Consider the following 21,592-nt stretch of genomic DNA (forward strand, 5'->3'; position numbering starts at 1 on the left):
TCCTCATTGTACACATGATGATCTCGACCTCGTATTTCTTCCCCGCGTGACGAGGCGTTGGCTACGAAAACATCAAGTCGCGCGACGGGAGCTGGCCGACGCCACGGATCCGCAGCATCGACGGGAAGAGGTCGACTGTCGCAAATGCATTTTCGCGGGCTTCGAGTGCGGCTTGGAAGACGACATAGTGCACGCCAGACGCGTCGTCTTGCGTGTACCCGTTCTCGTGGCAGTGCCCGCTGAGGACGGCCTTGACGCTCGCGTGGGCCTGCAGCAGCCGAAGGATCTCATCGTAGTTCCAGAGGAGGCACGCCATGTGGCACGAGTCCGGGTGCAGCGGCACGTGGGAGAAGAGCACAACCTGCTGTCTCTTGGCGTCGGCCGCTTCGAGCAGCGCGTCGAGCCACTGGAGCTGCGACGCGCCGATACCGCCGTTGTACTCGACAAAGCGCCTCGCCGGGCCGTCGAGGTGGTCGGACGAGTTGAGGTCCTCGTTCGGGTTGCGCTGACGCAGAAACTAGCATCCATTTATGGCATGAGTCGGATGAGAAGGAGACGAGAACCTCTTTGCACGCGCTGTGCTCGGCCGAGCCCGGGCGGCTGCCGAGCACGGACGTGTCGTACGGATCCAAAATCGCAAAGACATACGATGGCGCCTCGGGGATCGTGAACGAGTAGTAGGCGACCGTGGTCGCGGGCGGCGGCAGCGACGACGGCAGCGCGCGCGACGACGTCCGATGCACGAGGAGGCGCAGGTACTCGTCGCGCGTAAAGTTGTACAGCTCGTGGTTCCCGATGCAGTGGTGGACGGGGCCGACGCGGTCCTGGAAGCGCTCCAAGGACCCGCGGAGCAGCGCGAGCGACGATTCCGACTGACCGAGGGCAGCGTTCTTGCCGTCGAGGAGGTCGCCGAGGTTGACGACGAAGCGCAGCGGGCGGGTTGTGGCCTCGAGCAGCCATGCGTCGACCGCGGCCTCGAGGTGGCGCCGGGCATCACGGTAGTACCGCTTCGACGTCTTCGTGTAGTTCCAAGCGTCATCCACGTCGGCGTACTGGACGTCGGCGATGGCCCTAGCATGCATCGTCATCGTCATCCTGCCTCGGCTCATGCATCGCACCCGAACGAAGCCAGCGGCTCCAAGGTCATCGTCCTGATCCCAATCCAAATCTACGCCGATACGCCATGTGTCGACTTGAAATGTAGTGCATACAAACAGCATGATATTATTTTAAATGGTGCGATATTGAGCTCTGCGACGTATGTGTGTTCTAAACGCGACACAAATAAATAGACCGTTTTTGTGCCGACATTACCATAAACAGCTTATATCTCGTAATAAACAGGACAACGATTTTAATTACGTCAGTGTAGGCTTGAAAAAGGACAGAAATACGTTGTCATTGCGTCAAACATCCCATATAAGTATCAACATGGACTCGCATCGGCAGAGTTGATTGGACAAGATGAGCGTCGAGCTCGAGATCGATGAGAGCAAGGTCTGGAGCCCGGAGGAGCGGCAGGCGTACCTCGACCAGATCCCCGAGATGTCACTCTTCGAGGACCACATCCTCGAGGGCGACGTCATGGTCGACGCCATGATGGCGCTCGTCGAGGAAGGCGAGACGGCCGAGACGCTCGCGCTCAAGTTCAAGAACAAGGGCAACAAGATGTTTGCCGACGCCAAGAAGTCCAAGAACCATCTCTACTACGAGTATGCCATCAAAGAGTACAGCGACGCACTGGCGTACGGCCTCAAGGCGCTCGCAGCCCCGACGCCGGCGGACGAGCTCGCGGCCATGGACCTCGACGAGCCCATTCGCATGCCGGCGCTCATGACGACAATCCTCTCCAACCGCGCGGCCGCGCACCTCGCGCTCAAGAACTATGGCAGCTGCCGCTCGGACGCGGCGCGCGCGCTCCAGCACGACAGTAAGCACCTCAAGTCCATCTACCGCGGCGCCAAGGCGTCGGCGATGCTCAAGAAGCCGGCCGATACGCTGCGCTACTGCAAGGTGGGCTTGGCCATCGACGCGACCAACAAGGAGCTCCTCGTACTCCAACGCGACGGCGAGAAGATGCTCGAGGAGCAGCGGCAGCAGGCCGAGCTCGACGCGTTCAAGGCCAAGAAGGCGCATGCGATGGTCGAAAAGTACCGCAAGCTCTGCACGCTCCGAAACGTGCGCGTCGGTCGCGGTATCCTCGACGACGCCCGCGTCAAGGACTTTGAAGGCAAGGCCGACTTGGACGAAGAGGGCGTCATGTGCTGGCCCGTCCTCTTCCTCTACGACGAGTACGGTCAGTCGGACTTTATCCAGTCGTTTGGCGAGCAAGACATGTTCATCGAGCACCTCGCCAACATGTTTCCGGAGGAAGGCCCGTTCTGCTTCTGGGACAAGCGCCAGGATTACGTGGCCTCGCAGCTCCAAGTGTACGTGGCGGCCGACGTGGTTGTGCCCTTTGCGACGCCGGACGCTTGGCACGTCGCGCTCAATGGCGCGAAAGAGTCGGATGCGATCGAGTCGGCGCGCCTCGACGCGGACGAAAAGCACGGCTACAAGCACAAGGTCTGGCTGCGCGTCTCGCCGTTCTGCAAGTTGTACCGTCTCCTGAGCCACCACCAGTACGTCGTGCCCGGCATTCCCGTCATCAACATCATGGTGCGCGGCTCCAAGCAAGAAGCGTCCTTCCTGGACGCGATCGACGTTATCAACCTCGAGGAGCGCTAAGCAAACGATACATACTATACGACAATTTTGTAAATGGAAAACCCCAGCGACCTGTAATGCGCGAAGGAGCCTCTTCAACGTCGTTCAGAATGCGACGTCGTCGTCCTCTCTCTGGAGGCGGCGCACGTTGGCCTACGAGTAACATGTTTCTTGTATCTAGTAGCTACACGAACATTAGTACATACTGTACTCTTCGCAGAGAGACTGAATTGGAACAGCCAGCCACAAATGCTGTGGCGACGATCCTTGCGCGATAACAGGGCGCCACGTCAGGGCGATTAACATGGCGCCATCTATTCTGGTATGCAAATCCTTTTTTACGCGGGCAATTAACGCCTTCCGAATCTTTTCAGATGCCATTGACGTTTGGAACCGGCGAAGCGACGAGCAGCAGCCAGCACGACGAGAGCGATGCAGCCGCCGAGAGTACAAAAGCGCGCCGCCTCATGGGCTATTGACAGGACGCAGCGTCGCAGGTCACGCTTCTTAAGCGTGCGATACAAACACCGAGTACACGCAGCGCGGCGATGGCTTGAACGCCTTTACAGCCCTCGGCGGCGCGAGTGATCTCTCGTTGCCTCAGAAAACGAAATCGCATGTCCCTCTACGACCCGCTTTACCACCAGAAGCGCGCTGCAAAGCTCGCCGATGCCAAGTTGGCGGCCCAAGAGGCCCTCATGCGTAAGCCAAGCCCGACGGCGGCCACGAACCAAGCTTAGCGTGCCACCGCGTTCGGGCGCAGCACGACCCCGACGATTGTCCGCCAGCGTGCGACGACAACTGTCCCGGTGACTGCGCGATCGACGATTCGGTCGACGCAAACGCCCGCCACGACGGCAGTGCGCCCACTGACGGCGAGCAGCCGCAACTCCATCACCGCCGCGCAGCGTCGCGAACCGGTGGCGAGCGTTGCGCCTGCTCCGTCCAGTGCCATCACGAATGTCAAGCCAACTGGCGCGACATCGACGGCCATCTCCGAGGCGATCCTCGGTGAGCTGCGCTCGGAGGTTGCTACTCTCCAAGCGCAGGTCGTCAACCTCAAAGCCAGCCTCGACGCGTCGCAGGATACGGCCAAGACTAGCGCCTCGGAGCTTGTCCTTGCCCGTGCCCAGCACGACGGTGATCTCGAAACTCTCGCAGATCAACTTCGCGCCTAGCAGAATGCCGCTGAGCATCTTGAGGCATCACTCGAAGCGTCGGAGCATTCTGCTGCGACCTGTGTGTCGACGCTTGTTGCTGCTCAGTCACAGCACGCCAACGACGTCAAGGAGCTCGAGGCGAGTCTCAAGAAGGCACAAGAAGCGGCTTCGGCCGGTGCCGCGCAGCACGAGCAAGAAGTCACTGCTCTGCAATCTGAACTTGTGACAGCGCATGAGACGTCAGCGAACGTCGCGCGCCGCCTCTCGGCCGACCACAAGACGGCGCTGGCCGATGCCAGTGCCACCCTCGCCGTCAAGGGCGCGGAGTTCCGAGCCAAGGACGAAGACGCAGTGCGCGGCCGCCGTGTGGTCTGCCCTGCTTGCGGCGACGTCGACGAAGTGAGTCAGTGGACCATCTTCCCTGGGTCGCTGATGGAAGACACGGACTTTGACAGCGACATTGAGGTGGGTCTCGGTGAACCACCGGCACCGCCAGACCTGGTCGCAGCCGCAGAGCTCGAGACAGAACGCAAGGCTAACGAGGCGCTCAAAGCGCAAGCCGACGACGCCGCAGCCCGCGCCGCATCGAACGAGCTGCGCCTCGAGAACAAGATATTGAAGCTCATGGCGACCATCAGCAATCTCTCGGCCGATGTCAACGCGCTCTCGTCGGACAAGTCGGCGCTCGCAGAGACCAAGACAACGCTCCAGGAGGAGACGACGAGCCTCGCATTGCGCGCAGCCGCTTTGGAAGCGGCGCTGCAGACACAGGAGACACAAGCCAAAACCGACAAGAAGGCGCTCGAGACGCGGGCGATCACGGCCGAAGCCGCCCAAGAAGCCAACGCGACAACGAACCGTGAGCTGGAAACCACCATCGAAGAGCTCTCGACAAGCGCACTCTACCGACGCACCCAAGAGCTCATGAAAGAAGTCCGGGACCTGGAGGCTCAGCTGCACCGCCTTGGGCACTAAGCATAGTAGTAGCTATTAACTGTTTGAATACTACGATGTGATTTGCATTCAACTTGTCTCCATAGCCTTCGATGCATGGCTTTGTAAGGCAATACGCATCGGCGACGCGTACCGAGATGCTTCAACGGGGCGTTGCGTGCAACTTGATGCCTCGTGTTCGTGATAAAAATTACTCAAGGCCTCCAAAAAAGTCGATCTAAGGCGGTCGATCCCGTCGCCAGAGGTGCCACGACACTTGGGAAGGCGTTCAGTACTGCTACCAAGGTCATAAACATCACTTTCAACTCCCAAGTACTACGTGGTGCAATGGGACGACCTGCAAAAGACGGTCGTCGTGTTTTGGATGTGGATTTCGCTGAGATTATATGGATGGAATACGAACTTACAATGATGACCAGCGCCGGTAGTTAAGGTCGTCGTCGTCGTCGTAGAGCATTTTCAGCACATCGTCGTCGCCCGACGCATCCGAGTCGTCGTCGTCGGTCACCGGTGTGCGCCCGATGCGGAGATCGCAATGCGATCGCATAAAGTCGGCAATGTCGGGAAAGCCCGCGTCCCGCGTCTCGGCAACGCCGGCCTCGGTACCGCCCTCGACGCGGTGCGCGTGGAGCCACTGGACGACGTCCAAGTGGCCGTTGGCCGCCGCGCCGTCCATCGCAAGCGTCGAGCAGCCCTCGCTTCGGTGCGCATGCAGCCACTGCACGACCTCCAAGTGCCCATGTGTGGCAGCGCTGTTCATGGCGCGGACCGAGCAGCCTTCGTGGCGGTGCGCGTGGAGCCACTGCACAATCTCCAAGTGCCCGTTCGCGGCCGCCGAGTCCATTGCAAGGACCGAGCACCCTTCGTCTCGGTACGTGTGCAGATAGCGCACAACGTTCAGGTGGCCGTTCCCGGCGGCAGCATCCATGGCGTCCATGGAGCAGCCGACCGTCCGATGCTCGTCAAGGAAGCGAACCGTATGCAAGTGGCCGTTTGCGGCGGCGCCGTCGATCGCTCGAAGGCTTGGGCTGAGCGACGTGTGCGTGTGCAGGTGCCAGAGCACCTCGAGATGGCCATGTGTCGCGGCAGCATCCATGGCCCGATACGAGCCCGGTGCGGAGGCCAGGAGGATCGTGAGCAGCCCCATGTGGCCGATCATAGCCGCGTAGTCGACCGCCGCCGACGTGCCTTTCGTCCGCGCAAGCAGCCACTCGACGAGCTCCATGTGAGCATACCGTGTCGCGCAGTCGACGGCCCGCGGCGTGAGATGCGTCGGGTGGCAGCGCAACCATCGCTGCACGACGCGTATGTTGCCTTCAAAGAGCGCTAAATGCAGCGCGAGCGCATCGAGGCGCGCAGGCTCCAAGCAAAGGTCGTCGGAGCTCAGCGTGCGCGTCCGGTACGCGGCAAAGTACCGTTCGGGCAGGATGAGCTGCCGCGCCGCGTTGGCTTGCGACGTACAAGCGCGTTGGCGTATGCCGATGGCTTCTGCAGCAAGCGGTGCGAGATCCTCAAAGATGCCATCTTGGTAGGCATGCACGAGCAGACGCAGCTCGGGGTTGAGCAGCACCGCCCGGCAGAGCGACGCGTCGACCGTCGGGCGCGGCTTCTTGCGAAGGTCCGGCATGCCACCTCGTCTGTGATTGGCCGAAAAGCAGCGAATCAGCGTCGCAGGAATAGAATCGGATCTTCTTTGAAGTGCAACCTGGCGCGAGACCTCGGAAGTGGTAGCTGTGATGACGACGGGGAGAAGGCCAAGAACGACGACGCATGCCAGATCCACAGGTCCACGCATCTGCACCTGGACAGCGGAAACGCAGTCGCAACCTGGGCTGCGATACCGCGACCGGTGGACCACTCATCAGCGCCGCCGACGAATTCCCGTAGGTAGTGCGTCAAACCTGTTGATGGGTCGTTGGACACCACCGTCGACAGGCTATTTTCCGCCTCACGCCCGCGTAGACAGCCGCGCCGAGACATGCTACGCGCAGGTGCCGCACCATTGCACCCATTCCGGCTACCGTACCACGGGAAAATGACGCCATCTCCTTCTTCCCAATGTACCCTTGGCCATCAAGGTCATGGTTCCGAGTCCTGCGAAAGGCTGGCGAGATGCGCTTCGAACCTTGCTGCTATCACCGTGGTCAGCAGCGAATCTCCACCGCCGTCCGTGTACTTGGTTGTTGAATTTGGTGTCCAGCGCAAGGTCGGAACCACCTACATTCTGCGCTCGGCATCCGGATAAAGCAGACGTATCCGTAAAGAACGCGACCAATTCGCCTAAAACCAGACCGCATATCCTGATCTCGCTGCCAGCACGCATGTTGACGCTGCCATGGCACCGCCGGGCGCTGCCCGAGGAGAACCGCGCGGCCTCGTCGCCGCACTCGTCGTCTGCGACGTCCTCGACAGCCATCGAGCCGACGTCGCCCGCCCATGTGCTTCTCTCGACCGAGCGCCGGGACGAGCTGCTCCACGTCGCCCGGACCAAGCGCATCTCGTGGGTCGAGGGCATGGGCATTGGCCGCAAGCGCCGGCCGTCCGCGGGGCATGCGCGCCACGCGACGTCGACGGTGCTGGAATGCACCAAGTGCGCGGACGAGCTCATGCACTTTATGGACGCGTTGGAGCTAGCACCGTCGTCGACGCCCGAGACGCCGACCTCGCTTGGGACGATCTCGCTCCTCGACGAGATCGTGCAGCCGCATGGCCATACGCCGTCGCTTCCAATCGACCCGTCGTTCCGCCGATCGTACAACCAGCTCCTCGACGTCCTCCGCCACGCCGACGCAGCCGACCTCGTGCACACGATCCAGACGTTTCTCAAATCTTTCCAGGAAAAGGTCGCCGCCGATGCAGGAAAGCGACCCGCGTCGCACTTTGGCGAGCGCGTCCAGCACTTCGTGACGCACCTCATGCATTTGCTGCAGACGTCACCGCTCGTGCAGCGCATGGAGCGGCAGAAGCTCCTCGAGGACTTCAAGGACCCCGAGTGGCGGCGCGAGGCGCTCGAAGCCTTCCTCATGGAGAAGCTGCATGCGACCGTCTTTCCCGCGTCCAGCAACCTCGATGCAGCGCTCTACGACCGCATTGCGTCCCTCCGCTTCCTCGACTTTGCGCACTTGGACATTACCGCGACGTCGGATCTTCCGCGATGGAAATCGATCCAAGACGACCTTTCGGCGCTGCCTCGGTACTTGAGCCCGCGCCGCATGATGACGTGCATTTTGCACGTCTGCCAAGAGCTCACGCACCTCCTGCGCGCGCACCACGGGCGGTATCCGGGCGCCGACGAGTTCCTCCCCGCGCTCATTTACACCATCCTCAAGGCCAACCCGGTCCATCTCCACAGCGTCGTCCAGTACATCCAGAATTACCGCCACCCCTCGAAATTGCTCTCGGAACCTGGCTACTTTTTCACGCACGTCGTGTCGAGCGTCTCGTTCTTGGAGCAGCTCGACGACTCGGGCTTGAGCATATCGCCCGAGGACTTCCACGCGGGCCTCGCCGCGACCAAAGAGGCCGTCGGTGACGCGGGCGCCGTCATCGAGCCGTTGTCGCCGACCAAGGAGACGCCGTGTCTTGACCACTCGGAAGACGCGCAGTTGACGCCAATCAGTGTCCTCGAGGTCCGCGCCCGTCGCCGGGTCTCGGCCCTCACGCCGTCGGTCGTGCCCGTGCTCATGACACCGACGAGGACGTCGTCGCCGTCATTTCTCGACAAGACGGCGGCGGACCTCCGCCTCTGTGACATTCCGCTGCTGCTGGACGAGTACAAGGCGCTGCACCGACGCGCCCGTGACGCCTAGGCGTTGATTAACTTATATCCGTAAAACTTTGCCGAGCCCAATGAGAAGCATTCCTGTACAGTGCATTACAGGGCATACTGTATCAAGGGGTATATGGACCCTTGGTGCAGTAGCTTATGCTTGCTGGGCCTGTTGCAGCGGCGGCTGCGCTATTGTCGCGTCCATCTCGAGGAGAAAGTCCTGCAGCGCGTCATACACCGTGGCGCATTTCGGGACGATGTGGCCTTGCTGGTGCACGTGGCGTGTGACGAGGCCTGGCGTCGCGGCCTCAAAGAGCGCGGCGAGCTGCTCCGACTTGGCAGCCGACACGACGCGGTCGTTGATGCCATAGGCGTGGAACGACGCGACGGTCGGGACGAGGCCGCTGGCGAAGATGGACGCGACGTCGCGCGGGTCACAGTAGCCGCCAAGAAAGACCGCCACGGACGGCGCCCACCCGAGCTCGTGCTTGGCAAAGTTGGAGCAGAGCCACGAGGCGAGGACGGCACCTTGGGAGAAGCCAAGGACGCCGTCGAACGGCCCGTCGCGTTCCATGGCGTCGCCGACGTAGCGCAAGAGATGGGCGCGGTCGGCCATCGCGAGCGGTTGCGCCGGGTCCCACCAGGCCTTGAAGCCTGTCGTGTCCACTTGCTTGCTCGAGGTCGCGACTACCTTGGGCACAAGGTTGATGGGGCCATCGAGGAAGGCAAGCTCCACGCCATGCATGCCGAGATGCGCGGTCTTGGAGCGGAAGATGCAGCTGCGCTGGTACATTCCATGGAGACACAGAAGCTTCATGCTGGCCGGAATCCGTGACTGGCCTAAAAACAGCGCGGTCGGTCGAGATTCTGGCCGACATCTTGGTTTTTGTATGTCGGGCAGAGGGACGGGGCACGCGCGGCGCTGATTGGCTGCCGCCAGCCGTTATTACCTGCGTAATCCTGCGCATCGTTTGCAGCGTGCCAGCTCATCGCGCGCTTGCGGCCAGCCATTCCAGCGTCCAAGTGTTGAAGCGCTGGCGCCTAGCGCCTCGGTAACGACTCACTATTGGCGCAGTGTTTCAATGTGAAGGGACGCACGCGACGTGGGTGGACAGAGTGCGTCGATGCAAGATACTCGAACACCGTTGCAATTGGGGCACGGGCGATCCAGGCAGCACGAGATCGCACCCTGATCATCAGCAGATATTATTACCAGGATAAATCGCAGGCATGCTTGTCAAGCTATAAGGCGGTCTACAACAAGATCGCGAGCGCAATGTTCCTAACGTGAAAGACAGTATTACGATTCGGGCAAGGGAATCCCATGGTTTGGAGTCGGAGGAGACGACGCGACAACGACGAAGCTGTTGACGCTTGCTGTCGACGGTGCCAGCGCGCTCTCGTAAGCTATCGGGGACACTGCACGGAAAAAGATTCTCGCGAATAGAGCTGGCAAAAAGACGTTTGAGTTTGAATGGCGCCAAACTGATGGAAGAACGCAACGGCCTCATCGCTCATTGGTGCGCTGGCATTCGGCGGGCTGACCGACGCGGCAACCCGATGCATTTTTCAAGAAACTCTGTTCAGAGAACGACCGTACAGCACTCATGGCAGCACCGTCGAGCTACCGCCAGACGGACCTTCAAGGCATTCTGGCCCAGACCATCGACGAATACAACGCGTCTGGTCACGACGACGACGAAGGACCGCTGGATTTGCTTCCAGCACAAGCTCTGCCACAGCTCGACGAGACACGCTGGCCCATGTTCATGATGACCCATCAAGAGATGACTGTGCTGGACGTGGTCATGCAGATTCCGTCGGGCATTTCTGGCGCGTTTTCCCATTCCACTCCGTCTTCTCTTATGCAAATGGTGCTTGGTAGACGGAAACGATTCATCGAGCGAGGAGTCGGAAGACGACAACGACGATGCGACGATTGCCAACTTGGCGCGCGCCCGCACCGCGTGGACCAGCAACGCGCGGTGCCGCAACCGTGACGGCGTGTACGAGCCCGTGCCCAAGACAATTCCTGGCAACAAGCGTCCGGTCTTTGCGCCCACGGACTTTGTTGTGCCGGCGCCCAGTGCTCTCGGTGCCGTGCCGACTGGCTTTCCGCGCTCGCTGCGCAGCGTCTTTCGCCTCACCAAGGCGGCGATCGCGTCCCTGGCTTGCTTTTACAACAACGATTTCGGCATCACCAGCGCCGACGTGGGGCGCGAAAAGATGCAGCGATGCGTCCTCGACTTTATCCAAGGCAAACAGTGAGAGCGATGCACCATGGTGCCCTGCAATGTGGTCAAGAAAGTGCGCTCCATAAGCTCGTCGATTTTTTGTGTACGCTCTCTCGGTCGCAACGCCTGTACGAGATCGTGTGGTAGATGTCCTCTCGAGCTAGCGGCTGCCGCCAACCGTCCGAGTCGAAATGGACGGTCGTGGGTGCACGAGGGACCGTTGCTTTTCCATCCACGGTAACGGTCCCATCGGTGATTGGTCAATCTATTTTCCAACGCATATGATTGGCCAAATGATGTTTTGCCGCTGGAGCACGTGCATTTCGAATTCCGCGAACGCTCAGATTCACATATCAGCCACCTCCTCCCCAGCCTTCCTCAGCCACCGCAACAATGCCCCATCCAGCCCTCAGCAGCAACAAGTCGTCCAGCCAGAAACTGGCCGTGGACCTCGCAGCTCCAGCGGACGGGCAGGAGGAGGCCAGTGCACGCCTCGAGGCGCAACTGGTCCACTTGAAAATTGATATTGCGATCGAACGCGCGCGCGTGACTGCCAACGAAGCTCGGTCGCGCAACACCCACATCACGTACCAAGACGATACGTTGACGCCGCTGCCGAAAACCAAGCCCGGGACCGCTTCGCCGGCGTTTGCCCCTCGCTCGTACGTGGCGCCGCCGGCGAGCGCGTGGGGTCGCTTCCACCGCACTTTCCATCGCGTATCGGCGATGTGTATCGGCTCTCGGACGCCGACTTGGTCGCGCTGGCTGCATTTTACAACGACGACTTTGGCGTGCCAGCGACGACGACCACGGACGACGTGCTCGTGCACCGCGAGTGCTTTCTCCGCTACATTCGCTACTAACCCAACGTCCTACCAAGCAACAAGGCAGTTGTGGCCTTCTTTCCTTGTGTTGGTAGTCGTTGTCACGGTCGGTTGCTCGGGACGACGACGCAAGCGTCTTTGGCGGCTCTATCTCTACCCCTTGTGCGATGGGACAAGAGCTCGCGAATGATCTCTCGGGCGTACTGGAGTGTGTTGGAGGGCGCGCTTTCTCGTGGCATGCTCCTTCGCTTGGCGTGCTTGGCTTGATACTGATAGGGCGGCGTCGGTCTCGGAACGTTGTCGCTGTGTGCAACGCTATTCGCCCACCAACATTCTCCTCTCGTCGTGCCACGTCACGCGGGTCTTCTCGCCGCAGGCAGTGAGATATGACGTGGGAAAGCCTTCAGGAAGCGTCGCAGAGACTTGCAAGCGAACGTTAAGGGTATGCAATTCTAGAGGATGGGGACGGTCCCAAAATATCAGAAAATCGGTGGAAATCCATATTTGTTCGAGAAAATAGTCAGCAGCAACACCGGAAGCGTCGCCGGCGCGCAGCCCGGTTGCTGTCCGGTGGCTTCTTGGGTGGCCCCGCCATTGGGTTCGCTTTCCGCTTTGCCGGCCAGAGTGGGACGTCGCCCGCGCGGCCCAAAGGCACGCGCGAGGTGGCTTGGTGAAGCTTCAAGATTGTATTTTGCGATTAATAGATAGGAGAGATCGGGGCCGCGCTCGTAGTACATCTCGGCCCCGCGACTCGCTTCAACGCAGCGACGTGGCGGGTCTAAATAGGTTCATTCGAGCGCCAGAGGCTGCACGGTGGGGTTGCGCTCGCGGAAGGCCCGTTGGAAGGCCGTCGCGATCGCAAAGTACCCGAGTTGCTGCTTGTGCACGGCGAGCGAGGACTGCTTCTGACGCTCCTTCTTCTGGACGAGGCGGCGCGCGAGCTCCTTCTCGAGGCGCGAGCTCACGATGAGGAGTGCGCTCGTGGCCGGCTCGTCCGGGAAGAGGAGGTCGTCCAAGTCGTCGCCGTCGATCGCAAACCGCGCCTTCTTGGCGCGCTGGTGCATCGGCGACCCCATCGGCGTCGGCGCCAAGCTCGCGTAATCCGACATGTCTTTCTTCTCTGAGACGTTGAGCGCGGCGAGCGCGAGGTCCATGGCGGGCGCGTCGCTTTGGCCCATCATCGCCGTGCGTCCGCGCTTGCACTTCTTCTTCTTGAAGTGGTGGGCGACGGTCATGCTGCTCATGGTCGAGGTCGTCGTTGGTGCTGGAGGGTGGTTGATGGAGGTCGTCGAGGAGGTCGCGCTTCGTGCTTGGGCCAAGCGCAAGAGGAGACGAGGGTCTGAGACGCGTGGATTCGACGACGACGTAGATTAGCTTAAGATCCGCAGACCTTTTTTCTTCTCTACTCACTTGCTTCCTACCGAGCAAATTGCGAAATGAAACAGAATCGCACCAAGTTGTTTGCGCGTATCCGGATGCCGACGAATAAAACCCGTCCGCGCTCCAATCGCCAGTGGCCAGCAACGTCACTGCGCCTTTGTATGCAAAAGAGGCGCGAAACGAGCTGGCGCCTGTTAAATGACGCGAATAAAACGCTCGCTTGCGATTGGCCCCCACGACACTGGCTTTTACCACGCAACCACTGCAGCCTGCAAGAAGGTCGCGAAGCTGTTTGCTTGGTCACGGTCAATGCGATTCGCAGCCACCGAAAGATCGCAGGCCCAACACATGGGCGCCTCGCCTGAAGGCCAGCATGAGGGAGCGCGCCATGGGCCAGCGTGATGGAGCGAGACTTGCGCCTGTCGAGCGCATGGTCAATGGCGCACGGCGATGTTTATTGACTCGGTACAGAGTGGGAACTCATCCCACCTTCGCCATCATCACGGCGTGGTATGCAGCGCAGATCACGCAGAGGACGGATCGGGCGTGAAGCGGAGGTAGCCCTTGCCCGACGGCAACGACTGCACCTCAAAGCCCTTCGGGAACTTGGTCGCCGCCGCCTCGTTCGACACCGTCGGCACAATGCACGCCTTCTCGCCTTTCACCCAGTTCACCGGCGTCGCGCACGCATGGTGCGCCGTCATCTGCAACGAGTCCAGTACGCGCAAAATCTCCACAAAGTTGCGGCCCGTCGACGCAGGGTACGTCAGCGCCAGCTTGATGGCCATGTCCGGACCGACCACAAACACCGACCGCACCGTCAACGGCAGGCCCGCCTTGTCCAGGTCGTCCGACGACAGCATGCCCAGCTGACACGCAATCTCGCGGTTCTTGTCCGCGATGATGGGATAGTTGACGTTCTCGCCCGAGAACGCCTCGATGTCCTGGATCCAGCCGTGGTGGCTCTCGACGTCGTTGCACGAAAGACCAATGACCTTGGTGTTGCGCTTCTTGAACTCGCCGAGGTTGTCGAGGCGGGCGAGTTCGCCGAGCTCGGTCGTGCAGATGGGCGTGTAGTCGTCGGGATGGGAGAAGAGGACGCCCCAATGGCCGTCAAAGTAGGTCTTGAGCGTCGAGGGACCAGTGCTCGAGTCAAAGGCAAAGTCGGGCAGCTTGTCGCCGAGCGTGATACCACGGACGTTGATCGTGTTGGCCATGGCTGCGATGAATTCTGTGAATTCGATTGTGAGCAGCTCAAAGCGGAGCGGTACCAATGCGGCCGTGCCCCGCGCGAAGAAGCCGGTTTCGTAGTGCACGCGACACTGAGCGTTGGCTCCGTCCTGGGCGGGATCTGGACTCGACCGCTCGTCTGCGAGCATGCCACGCACCAATTGGTTGCGGATGTATCCGACGTGGCTACTGCAATCATTTACAGTTAATTGACGCGACAGCAGCTCAGAGTCCGCAAACACACGTCGGCGTCGATCCCACCAGGATGCTCACCGTGCACCCAAGCTAATAGATATTGAATCGCATGGTAGGCTCTGCGTGACGCCTGCTGTCTTGGGTAGATGAATACCTACACGTCGAAACGAAAATGTAGGCAGCGAGCAGGGCCTGGGCAGCGAGTAGGCCATGCACGGCCGTAAGGGCTACGCAGGACGTCAACTGCCTTTGCCAGCTGCTGCACGGTCAGAACGTATCTTCACACTATTTCGCGTGTCGGCTAGGAATAATACAATACGGGTGCGCATCCGGTCCGTTACACGATTGGATGGTAGCTCCGGGCCAATCAGCGCCGCAGCCTGAATCTTTGGTGGCATCTTGCAATCGATGTCGTCGCTCCCGATCACCGATGGCATCAGCCTCTCGATGGCAGCGCCCACGCCAGTGGCGACGGACGATGCTGCAGCGCCGGCTAGCGATGTAGGCGGCGAGAAGCGCAAGCGGGAAGAGGTCGATTGCGCCATGTGCTCGGCGCTCGAGATCAAGTACCGGTGTCCCAAGTGCGAGCGCATCACGTGCTCGCTCAAGTGCTGCCTCGAGCACAAGACACACGTACGCGCCTGGCTATAGCCATGGCATGGATCTAACGGAGCTTCAATGTAGTACGACTGCGACGGGAAGCGCGACCGCACCAAGTACATCCCCATGGCCGCGTTCAAGGACGCCGACATCACGAGCGGTACGCAGTAATATTGGCTCTGCGCGAGGGCACTCATCGCTTGTAGATTACTTCTTCTTGCAAGAAATCGCGCGGTCGGCGTCCACGATCAATGCATTGGCGCAGCAAACGGCGCCGAAAGGCAACTACAAGAAGCTGACGAAGAAGGCCAGGGCGAACCCGGAGCTGCCCGCGGATTGGCTCGGGCGCTTCCCCGCCGCGTGGCAGAACTTTGCCAAGGCCGCGATCGACAAGGGCGTCGACGTGAGTCTCCTCGCACCCGGCATGTCCAAACGCAAGGCCAACACGTCGTGCGTCAAGGGCCACGTCCTGCACTGGCGCATTGAGCTCCACTTTATCAATCTCTCGCCCGTGTCCAAAATCGTTCAGGCACGATGGGACGAATCCAAGTCTCTCAACGATCTTCTCGACGACCTCTTGGCGATCCGAGTGGTATGTACCACCTTGGCGACGACACAGGACTCACTCCGCGTCGTGTAGGACACGGCTGCGCTGCGCACGACGCTCAAGCCGTACATGAAGGCAAGTCGTGCTACGTGGCGCTTCTTGCTCCGAAAGGAGTTTGTCCCAGCGTCGGCGCCGCAGTACTTTACGATCGACCCTGCCAAGAGCATGGCCGAGAACCTCCGCGGCCTCGCGGTCGTCGAATTCCCGATCCTGCACGTAGTCTTGGAGCAAGACATGCACAAGTACGTGCTCGCCCACCGCGTCATCGAAGAAGTCGCTCTACCTAGTTAATTTAAACACGTCCCATTTGCCCTTACACTCATGGCAGTGTTGCTGGCGCCAGCCATGGCTCGATAGGTCATCGCCGTCGCGATGGCATCATCCTTGCTCGATGAAGCGCATGGCGGATGCAGTCTGTAGGCATAGCACCTCGCAAGCCACGGCCATGATGCGGCAGGTCCGGCCACCACGCTGCCCGCTACCGGCGCATGGGTGGCGCAGCTCTTCCTTGAAAAATAGACCAACCAGCCAGGAGGGGTGTATTTTAATTCTGTTTTATATATTTCTTCATACGAGTATGCAATGTCGTGATTTGTATTTTATTGCGGCCACCCCGCAAGCTCCGAGTACACCGCGCCGTTCCCACAGCAAGCACGATGTTTGGCTCGTTCGGTGCTCAGCCCGCGGCCCAGCCGGCCGCGTCTGGCTTCTCGTTTGGCGCGCCGGCCGCAGGGTCCTCGACCTCTGCCTTTGGCAGCAGCAGCACGCCGGCGACGGGCGGCTTTGGCGCCCCGGCGGCGCAGCCCGCGTCCACGGGCTTCTCCTTTGGTGGCGCAGCGACGACACAGCCGGCGACTTCCTTTGGTGGCTTCGGCGCCGCCGCCTCGACGCCCGCTGCGGGATCGACCGGTGGCTTTGGCTTTGGCAGTACCTCGTCGACTGCAACGACCGCGTCCTCGACACCAAGCTCTGGCTTTTCTTTCGGCGCGACGCCCGCCGCTGCCCCGGCCAGCACGGGTGCCTTCTCGTTCGGTGGCTCCACGACGCCCTCGACCTCGACGCCTTCGACGGGCTTCTCCTTTGGCGGCGCCGCAGCCACGCCGTCGACGCCGTCCACGTCTACGTTTAGCTTTGGCGGCAACAACACGACAGCGGCGCCTGCAACGGGTGGCTTTGGCAGCGGCTTTGGTAGCACATCGACGTCCAGCTTCTCGTTTGGCAATGCGGCGGCCAAGCCCTCGGGCTTCGGCGGGTTTGGTGCCGCCGCGCCGGCCGCGCCTGCATCCGGTCTCTTCCAGCTCAACGCGGCCTCGTCGACCAACGCCTTTCCCGGCGCCACGAACGCGCTCGCGGCCGCGACGTCGGCGGCGGCCAACTCGCCAATGGAGAGCCTCACGGGCATCCGCATGGCGTACATGGACCCGCAGCAGTCGCGCTTCAAGCACATGCTCTACAACGCCGTCGACCCTGCGCAGAAGCATCTGTACGTGCGGCCGGCGCACATTAGCGAGAAGCTTTGGACACAAGCACAGCGCGACAACCCGGACCCGGCCAACTGCGTGCCCGCGGCCGTCATTGGCTTCAAGGAACTCTCGACGCGCATCAAGCTCCAGCAGGAGCACGCCGACAAGTTTGCTACATATGCCGAAGACATGGTGACGCAGGTCAAGGAGATGGAAAAGACGTCACGCGAAACCGACGTCAAGCTCGCGCAGTGTCGCCACCAGCACGTCGCGCTCTTCCATCGCCTCATTCAGGTACCCGCACCTCGCAGCACCTTGGTCACCGATGTCTTCTAGCTCATGCGAAAGCTGGAAGTCTTCAAGAACCTCCGCAAGCCGTTGCACGCGGACGAAGTGAAACTCTTGTACGCTCGCTACTCGTCGTCGAAGTCGCACTCACTCCGTGCGTAGGGAGACGCTCAAGAAGGTGGCCAGCATGCTCGACAACCCAACGCAGTTCAAGGCCCGCATGAACGAACTCATGGCCCTCCAGGCGATGCAGGCGGCCAAGCCGCACCCGGACCAGGAGCAATGCCAGCTCTCGGAGCAAGACCTGCACCTCGTCTTTGGCGTAATATGCTCATGCGATCTGCGGCGCCGAGGGCTCATGCATTTGTAGATCATGGACCGGCAGCGACAAGGCCTCGAGCATGTCACCAAGGTCCTCTCGCAGGACATGCGCGATGTCGAGATCATGCAAAAGGCGCTGGCCGACGACGAATACTAAGCCTAAATACAATTCACTGTCTACCGCGTATGCACCAACGCCATCAGCGTATCCGCGTCCTCGCGCGGTCCATGGCAGTAGATGGTTTAGCATCAAGAGTATATTATGTCGTGGCAGGCAACACCTCACCGACCCTTCTAACAGTCACGCTCGTGGCGTCGCATATTTAGTGGTGGTGGGGGTCCGTGGGGCCCCACGTCTCGACGATGATCGGCGACTCCTCAAACTGATGGAGCGGCGGCGGCGACGACAAGGTCCACTCCAACGTCTCGTGGAGGTCCGGGATGACGACATCGGCATCACCGGGCTTCGGGGCCGAGCTGAACGACGCGGCCAGCGGGCGGGCGGCCGACGGGCGGGCGGCAGCTACATCATCATCATCATGAGCCTCTCATCCTGCCATGAAGAAGCATCTACCGAGGGTGCGGAGGGCGGCGACGCGGAGCATGATGGTCGACTTGGGGGAAATTTCTTCACTAGCAGCCTCGGACGGCCAGCTCACGCCCGCCACCCTTTGTATACCATACTTACTTCAAGTGAAATGGCGCACACACGCACCGACAACCCCACCCCTGCCAAGAAAAACACGCCAACCGCAACAAAAACATGCAATCTTCCGTATCCGTATCCGGATACCCACAGACAGGCCAGTCCACACGAAAATACTGTGCGTTGTCGACCCGACCATTGCACAATATAGTGTGCCTGCAACACCCACACAGGCAAGGATCGAGGCGCGTGAGGCGAGCACGACAGCGTGCGCCGATGACCAATCCATTCTTTTGTGCAGTGGCAACGTCCTTGATATGGAGACAGCGCCGATGGCCGGAATGAAAGAGGCCGACTCAATGAGGCGGTGGCTCACACTACTAAAACAACCTTGAAATAGCGTACCATGACATGCCAATGGCAACCTGGCGACGTTGATCGCAGGCCTTCGTTGACGCGACGCTGCGCCGGTCAAGCGTCGTGAACGCCGCACTGCTGCTTAGCTGGTTGTTTAGGATGTATAATATATGTATGCAGTACTCGTGTCCACTGCTGGAGCAGATCTTAGTCCTCTTTGATCGTCGCCGCTCGGCGCATATTATGCAACGAGCCAGTTCCATGCCCTTGCATGGAAGGGCAATCCATGCTCGATGCAAGCCGGTGCATGGAGCGACAAGGACGGAAGTAGTAGTATAAGTTTCTAAGAATTAGTACGAACACGGTCATTTAAAAGCGCTGCTTCTTGGCATGCTTGGGCGGTGCTTGGGCCTTGCGCTTGAGCGAGTCCACGAGCGACTTGAGCTCGCCCTTGCCACTGTTAGGCTCGGTCGACGTCGGCGTTGCCGTCGCCGGCTGCGACTGCTTCTTGCGACGCGCCTCAAAAATCGCTTCCGTGGCTTCCGTGCGCTTGAAGCGCGCGTCCGTCGGGTCCAAGCTAAAGTCGGGGTTGTTGTTGACAAGCTGGCCGAAACGATCATCGGCAGCGTTAAACTGAAAGTCCGCTTGGCGGCCCGCGGCCTTCTCAAGCTTGGCCAGTTCCTTCTTGTGGCGCTTGCCCTTCTTTTCCTTGTGCTTGTCGACCTTGGAAATGACCTTCATGTCAAAGTCGCGCTCGTCGTCGTCGCTGCCAATTACGTCGTCGGCCTTCTTGGCCGCTGCGTGCTTGCCCTTCTTGGCCTGCTTGAGCGCTTCGAGCTGCGCCGCATGCGCGGCCTTGGCCTCCTGCTTCTTGTTGCGCTTCTTCTCGTTCTTCTCGAGCTTCTTCTCGCGCTGATACTTTTCAAACGGCGTCTCGTTGGCCTCGAGCTCCTTTTGCTTTCTCGCTTCGAGGATCGCGGCGCCCGGCGTGAACGTCATCTCCATGCCGCCGTCACCGCCTTCGTCCTTGCCGAAAAGTCGTCGTTGAAGCCATTGTCGTCGTTGCCATTGTCGTCGTTGGCCAAATCGCCGAGCAGCGCCGCGCGGTACTTTTGCTTGAGCTTCTCGACCTTTGCCGCGCTCGACGCCTTGTCGGTATCGTCCTCATCTTCGGACGACGACACTTCCGACGCCACATACTGGGCGAAGTCGTCGTCGTGCATGTCCTTCCAGTTCGCAATGCGCGTGAGGCGCTCGTTGCGCTCGCCATCGTCGGCTTCCCACGTCAGCTCGAGCTCTGTGTTTTGGAGCGCGAGCGTCGCAAAGATCGCGGGCGTGTACGAGTCGGGCACCGACGTCGCCTTCTCCTTCGGGGCATGCGCAAAGGTGACGTCGTCCGGTACAAAGCGAAGGTCGAGTGTGTTGGCCGACGTCTCGTACTCGAGACCGTCGCACGCATCAAAGACTGCGCTCGCCGCGGCGACCGTGTTGAACGTCGCGACGCCGTAGTAGTACTTGAGTTTCTGGAGCTCAAAGTTGCGGAGCTTTTCCTTGTCAAAGCTAGACATGTCCATGATGAATTTCACGCCCAATGGACCGCAAACGACATACTCTTCTTCGTTCGACGCCGACTTCTTCATGCCGAGCGGGTCGTCGTCATCGTCGCTTTCGCTCTCGTCGTCGCTGTCCTCGTCATCTTCCTTCTTCTTCTTCTCATCGTCCCAGAGACCGCGGGGACCGTACTTCTCTTCCTCAGCCTGCAACACGATGAGCATTCCAAGTACAGACGACTGCACGGGCCGCACCATCTTTTGCAAACCAAACTCGGACGGGTAGATCGTGACGTCGTGGACGACGCCGCCCGCAGGCACGAACGACTCGAAGAGTGCGTAGAGGTCCACCGCACGCATGCGGGACCAGTCGCAGTTCATGATCGCAAACCGCTTGGTCTCGTCGCCCATGGGAATATCCTCGGCAGGCTCATGCGTCGCCTCGTCGTCGACCTCGGCGTCGTCGTCGTCGCTGTCGCTCGAGTCGCTCGACCCCGCGGCGTCGTCGCTGAGCTCGCCGCGCGCCATCTTGTTCAGGTATGCAATGCGCTTCTCGGCCGCCGTCATGGGCTTGGCGGTCTTGCCTTCGATGTCATCGTTGTCATCTTCGTCCGCGTCCTCCTTGTCCTCATCCTCGTCTTCGAGGTTGTAGTACTTCTTCATCTCGTTCTCTTGCTCCTCAATGCGGCGACCATACTTGTCGTACTTGCCTATAAGCCATGTAAGATCTTCAAGCGCATGAAAGGCAATGTGTGTACCTTGCACGCTCTGAAACTTCTTGTCGGTCAAGACAGCTTCGAAGCGCTTGTCGAGCTGGACCTTGTTGCGCTTCTTCGAGTTGCGGGCAAAGCGCTATGAGCAGGATAGACAGTTAGTTAGTAGAAGCACAAGCAGGATCGTTGTACCGGATCGTTGTGCACTTTGCTAAAGCGCGGGTCCGAGACGACGGTGTTCGGCGGGCTCATGATGGCGGGTGGAATTTCGGCAATTGGATTAGTTGGCCGCGATTTCAAGGGAATTGATTGGACAGAAATCCCAAGTTTCTTTTAAGTACGCCTTATGATGTCGTTAAAGTACGATTTACGCTAGTGCAAGCTTACCGGGCCATCGTAAGTGCGCTTTGGCATGATTGTGCCACCGCTTATTGCCCGGCTCGACCATCGAGGTGCGCATGGCTTGCTTTGGCCCTACGATCGAGCACCGTCGCGCCTACAGCGTTATCGCTGCATCGCCAGAATGATATGGAAAACCAAGGGCCAGCATGATGATGCGTAGAGCGTGGCATCTGGCGACCCTTCAAGGTCCGCC

At 60.2% G+C, this 21,592-nt stretch overlaps 11 protein-coding genes across 11 annotated transcripts; 5 read left to right on the forward strand and 6 right to left on the reverse strand.

The window, feature by feature from the left end:
• Window positions 1-61: 61 nt before the first annotated feature.
• Window positions 62-1,094, reverse strand: SPRG_19962 (hypothetical protein; the record flags this gene model as incomplete). The annotated part of the gene is made up of 2 exons (XM_012345105.1): window positions 62-517; window positions 564-1,094. The coding sequence occupies 2 exons, from the start codon at window positions 1,092-1,094 to the stop codon at window positions 62-64; spliced, it is 987 nt and encodes a 328-aa protein (XP_012200495.1).
• Window positions 1,095-1,464: 370 nt separating this feature from the next.
• Window positions 1,465-2,727, forward strand: SPRG_19963 (hypothetical protein; the record flags this gene model as incomplete). Its single annotated transcript, XM_012345106.1, has 1 exon — window positions 1,465-2,727. The coding sequence occupies one exon, from the start codon at window positions 1,465-1,467 to the stop codon at window positions 2,725-2,727; it is 1,263 nt and encodes a 420-aa protein (XP_012200496.1).
• Window positions 2,728-5,223: 2,496 nt separating this feature from the next.
• Window positions 5,224-6,447, reverse strand: SPRG_19965 (hypothetical protein; the record flags this gene model as incomplete). The annotated part of the gene is made up of 1 exon (XM_012345107.1): window positions 5,224-6,447. The coding sequence occupies one exon, from the start codon at window positions 6,445-6,447 to the stop codon at window positions 5,224-5,226; it is 1,224 nt and encodes a 407-aa protein (XP_012200497.1).
• A 694-nt stretch (window positions 6,448-7,141) lies between these two features.
• Window positions 7,142-8,629, forward strand: SPRG_19966 (hypothetical protein; the record flags this gene model as incomplete). Its single annotated transcript, XM_012345108.1, has 1 exon — window positions 7,142-8,629. The coding sequence occupies one exon, from the start codon at window positions 7,142-7,144 to the stop codon at window positions 8,627-8,629; it is 1,488 nt and encodes a 495-aa protein (XP_012200498.1).
• A 111-nt stretch (window positions 8,630-8,740) lies between these two features.
• Window positions 8,741-9,424, forward strand: SPRG_19967 (hypothetical protein; the record flags this gene model as incomplete). Its single annotated transcript, XM_012345109.1, has 1 exon — window positions 8,741-9,424. A coding segment is annotated over one exon (684 nt), but the record flags the coding sequence as incomplete, so codon positions are not given.
• Window positions 9,425-12,435: 3,011 nt separating this feature from the next.
• SPRG_19968 (hypothetical protein) lies at window positions 12,436-12,891 on the reverse strand (the record flags this gene model as incomplete). The annotated part of the gene is made up of 1 exon (XM_012345110.1): window positions 12,436-12,891. One exon carries the CDS (start codon window positions 12,889-12,891, stop codon window positions 12,436-12,438), a length of 456 nt encoding a protein of 151 aa, XP_012200500.1.
• A 542-nt stretch (window positions 12,892-13,433) lies between these two features.
• On the reverse strand, window positions 13,434-14,406 carry SPRG_05699 (hypothetical protein; the record flags this gene model as incomplete). Its single annotated transcript, XM_012344988.1, has 1 exon — window positions 13,434-14,406. One exon carries the CDS (start codon window positions 14,404-14,406, stop codon window positions 13,552-13,554), a length of 855 nt encoding a protein of 284 aa, XP_012200378.1. The 3' UTR covers window positions 13,434-13,551.
• A 454-nt stretch (window positions 14,407-14,860) lies between these two features.
• Window positions 14,861-15,950, forward strand: SPRG_19969 (hypothetical protein; the record flags this gene model as incomplete). Its single annotated transcript, XM_012345111.1, has 4 exons — window positions 14,861-15,085; window positions 15,137-15,212; window positions 15,259-15,644; window positions 15,693-15,950. 4 exons carry the CDS (start codon window positions 14,861-14,863, stop codon window positions 15,948-15,950), a joined length of 945 nt encoding a protein of 314 aa, XP_012200501.1.
• Window positions 15,951-16,315: 365 nt separating this feature from the next.
• Window positions 16,316-17,888, forward strand: SPRG_19970 (hypothetical protein; the record flags this gene model as incomplete). The annotated part of the gene is made up of 4 exons (XM_012345112.1): window positions 16,316-17,416; window positions 17,459-17,526; window positions 17,573-17,732; window positions 17,781-17,888. The coding sequence occupies 4 exons, from the start codon at window positions 16,316-16,318 to the stop codon at window positions 17,886-17,888; spliced, it is 1,437 nt and encodes a 478-aa protein (XP_012200502.1).
• A 166-nt stretch (window positions 17,889-18,054) lies between these two features.
• SPRG_19971 (hypothetical protein) lies at window positions 18,055-18,336 on the reverse strand (the record flags this gene model as incomplete). The annotated part of the gene is made up of 2 exons (XM_012345113.1): window positions 18,055-18,254; window positions 18,306-18,336. The coding sequence occupies 2 exons, from the start codon at window positions 18,334-18,336 to the stop codon at window positions 18,055-18,057; spliced, it is 231 nt and encodes a 76-aa protein (XP_012200503.1).
• A 767-nt stretch (window positions 18,337-19,103) lies between these two features.
• On the reverse strand, window positions 19,104-21,249 carry SPRG_19972 (hypothetical protein; the record flags this gene model as incomplete). The annotated part of the gene is made up of 6 exons (XM_012345114.1): window positions 19,104-19,691; window positions 19,751-20,294; window positions 20,346-20,491; window positions 20,540-20,994; window positions 21,043-21,136; window positions 21,190-21,249. The coding sequence occupies 6 exons, from the start codon at window positions 21,247-21,249 to the stop codon at window positions 19,104-19,106; spliced, it is 1,887 nt and encodes a 628-aa protein (XP_012200504.1).
• Between the last annotated feature and the right edge of the window lie 343 nt (window positions 21,250-21,592).

The sequence above is a fragment of the Saprolegnia parasitica genome (assembly GCF_000151545.1).
Source record: "Saprolegnia parasitica CBS 223.65 unplaced genomic scaffold supercont2.21, whole genome shotgun sequence".
NCBI classification, from domain to species: domain Eukaryota; phylum Oomycota; class Saprolegniomycetes; order Saprolegniales; family Saprolegniaceae; genus Saprolegnia; species Saprolegnia parasitica.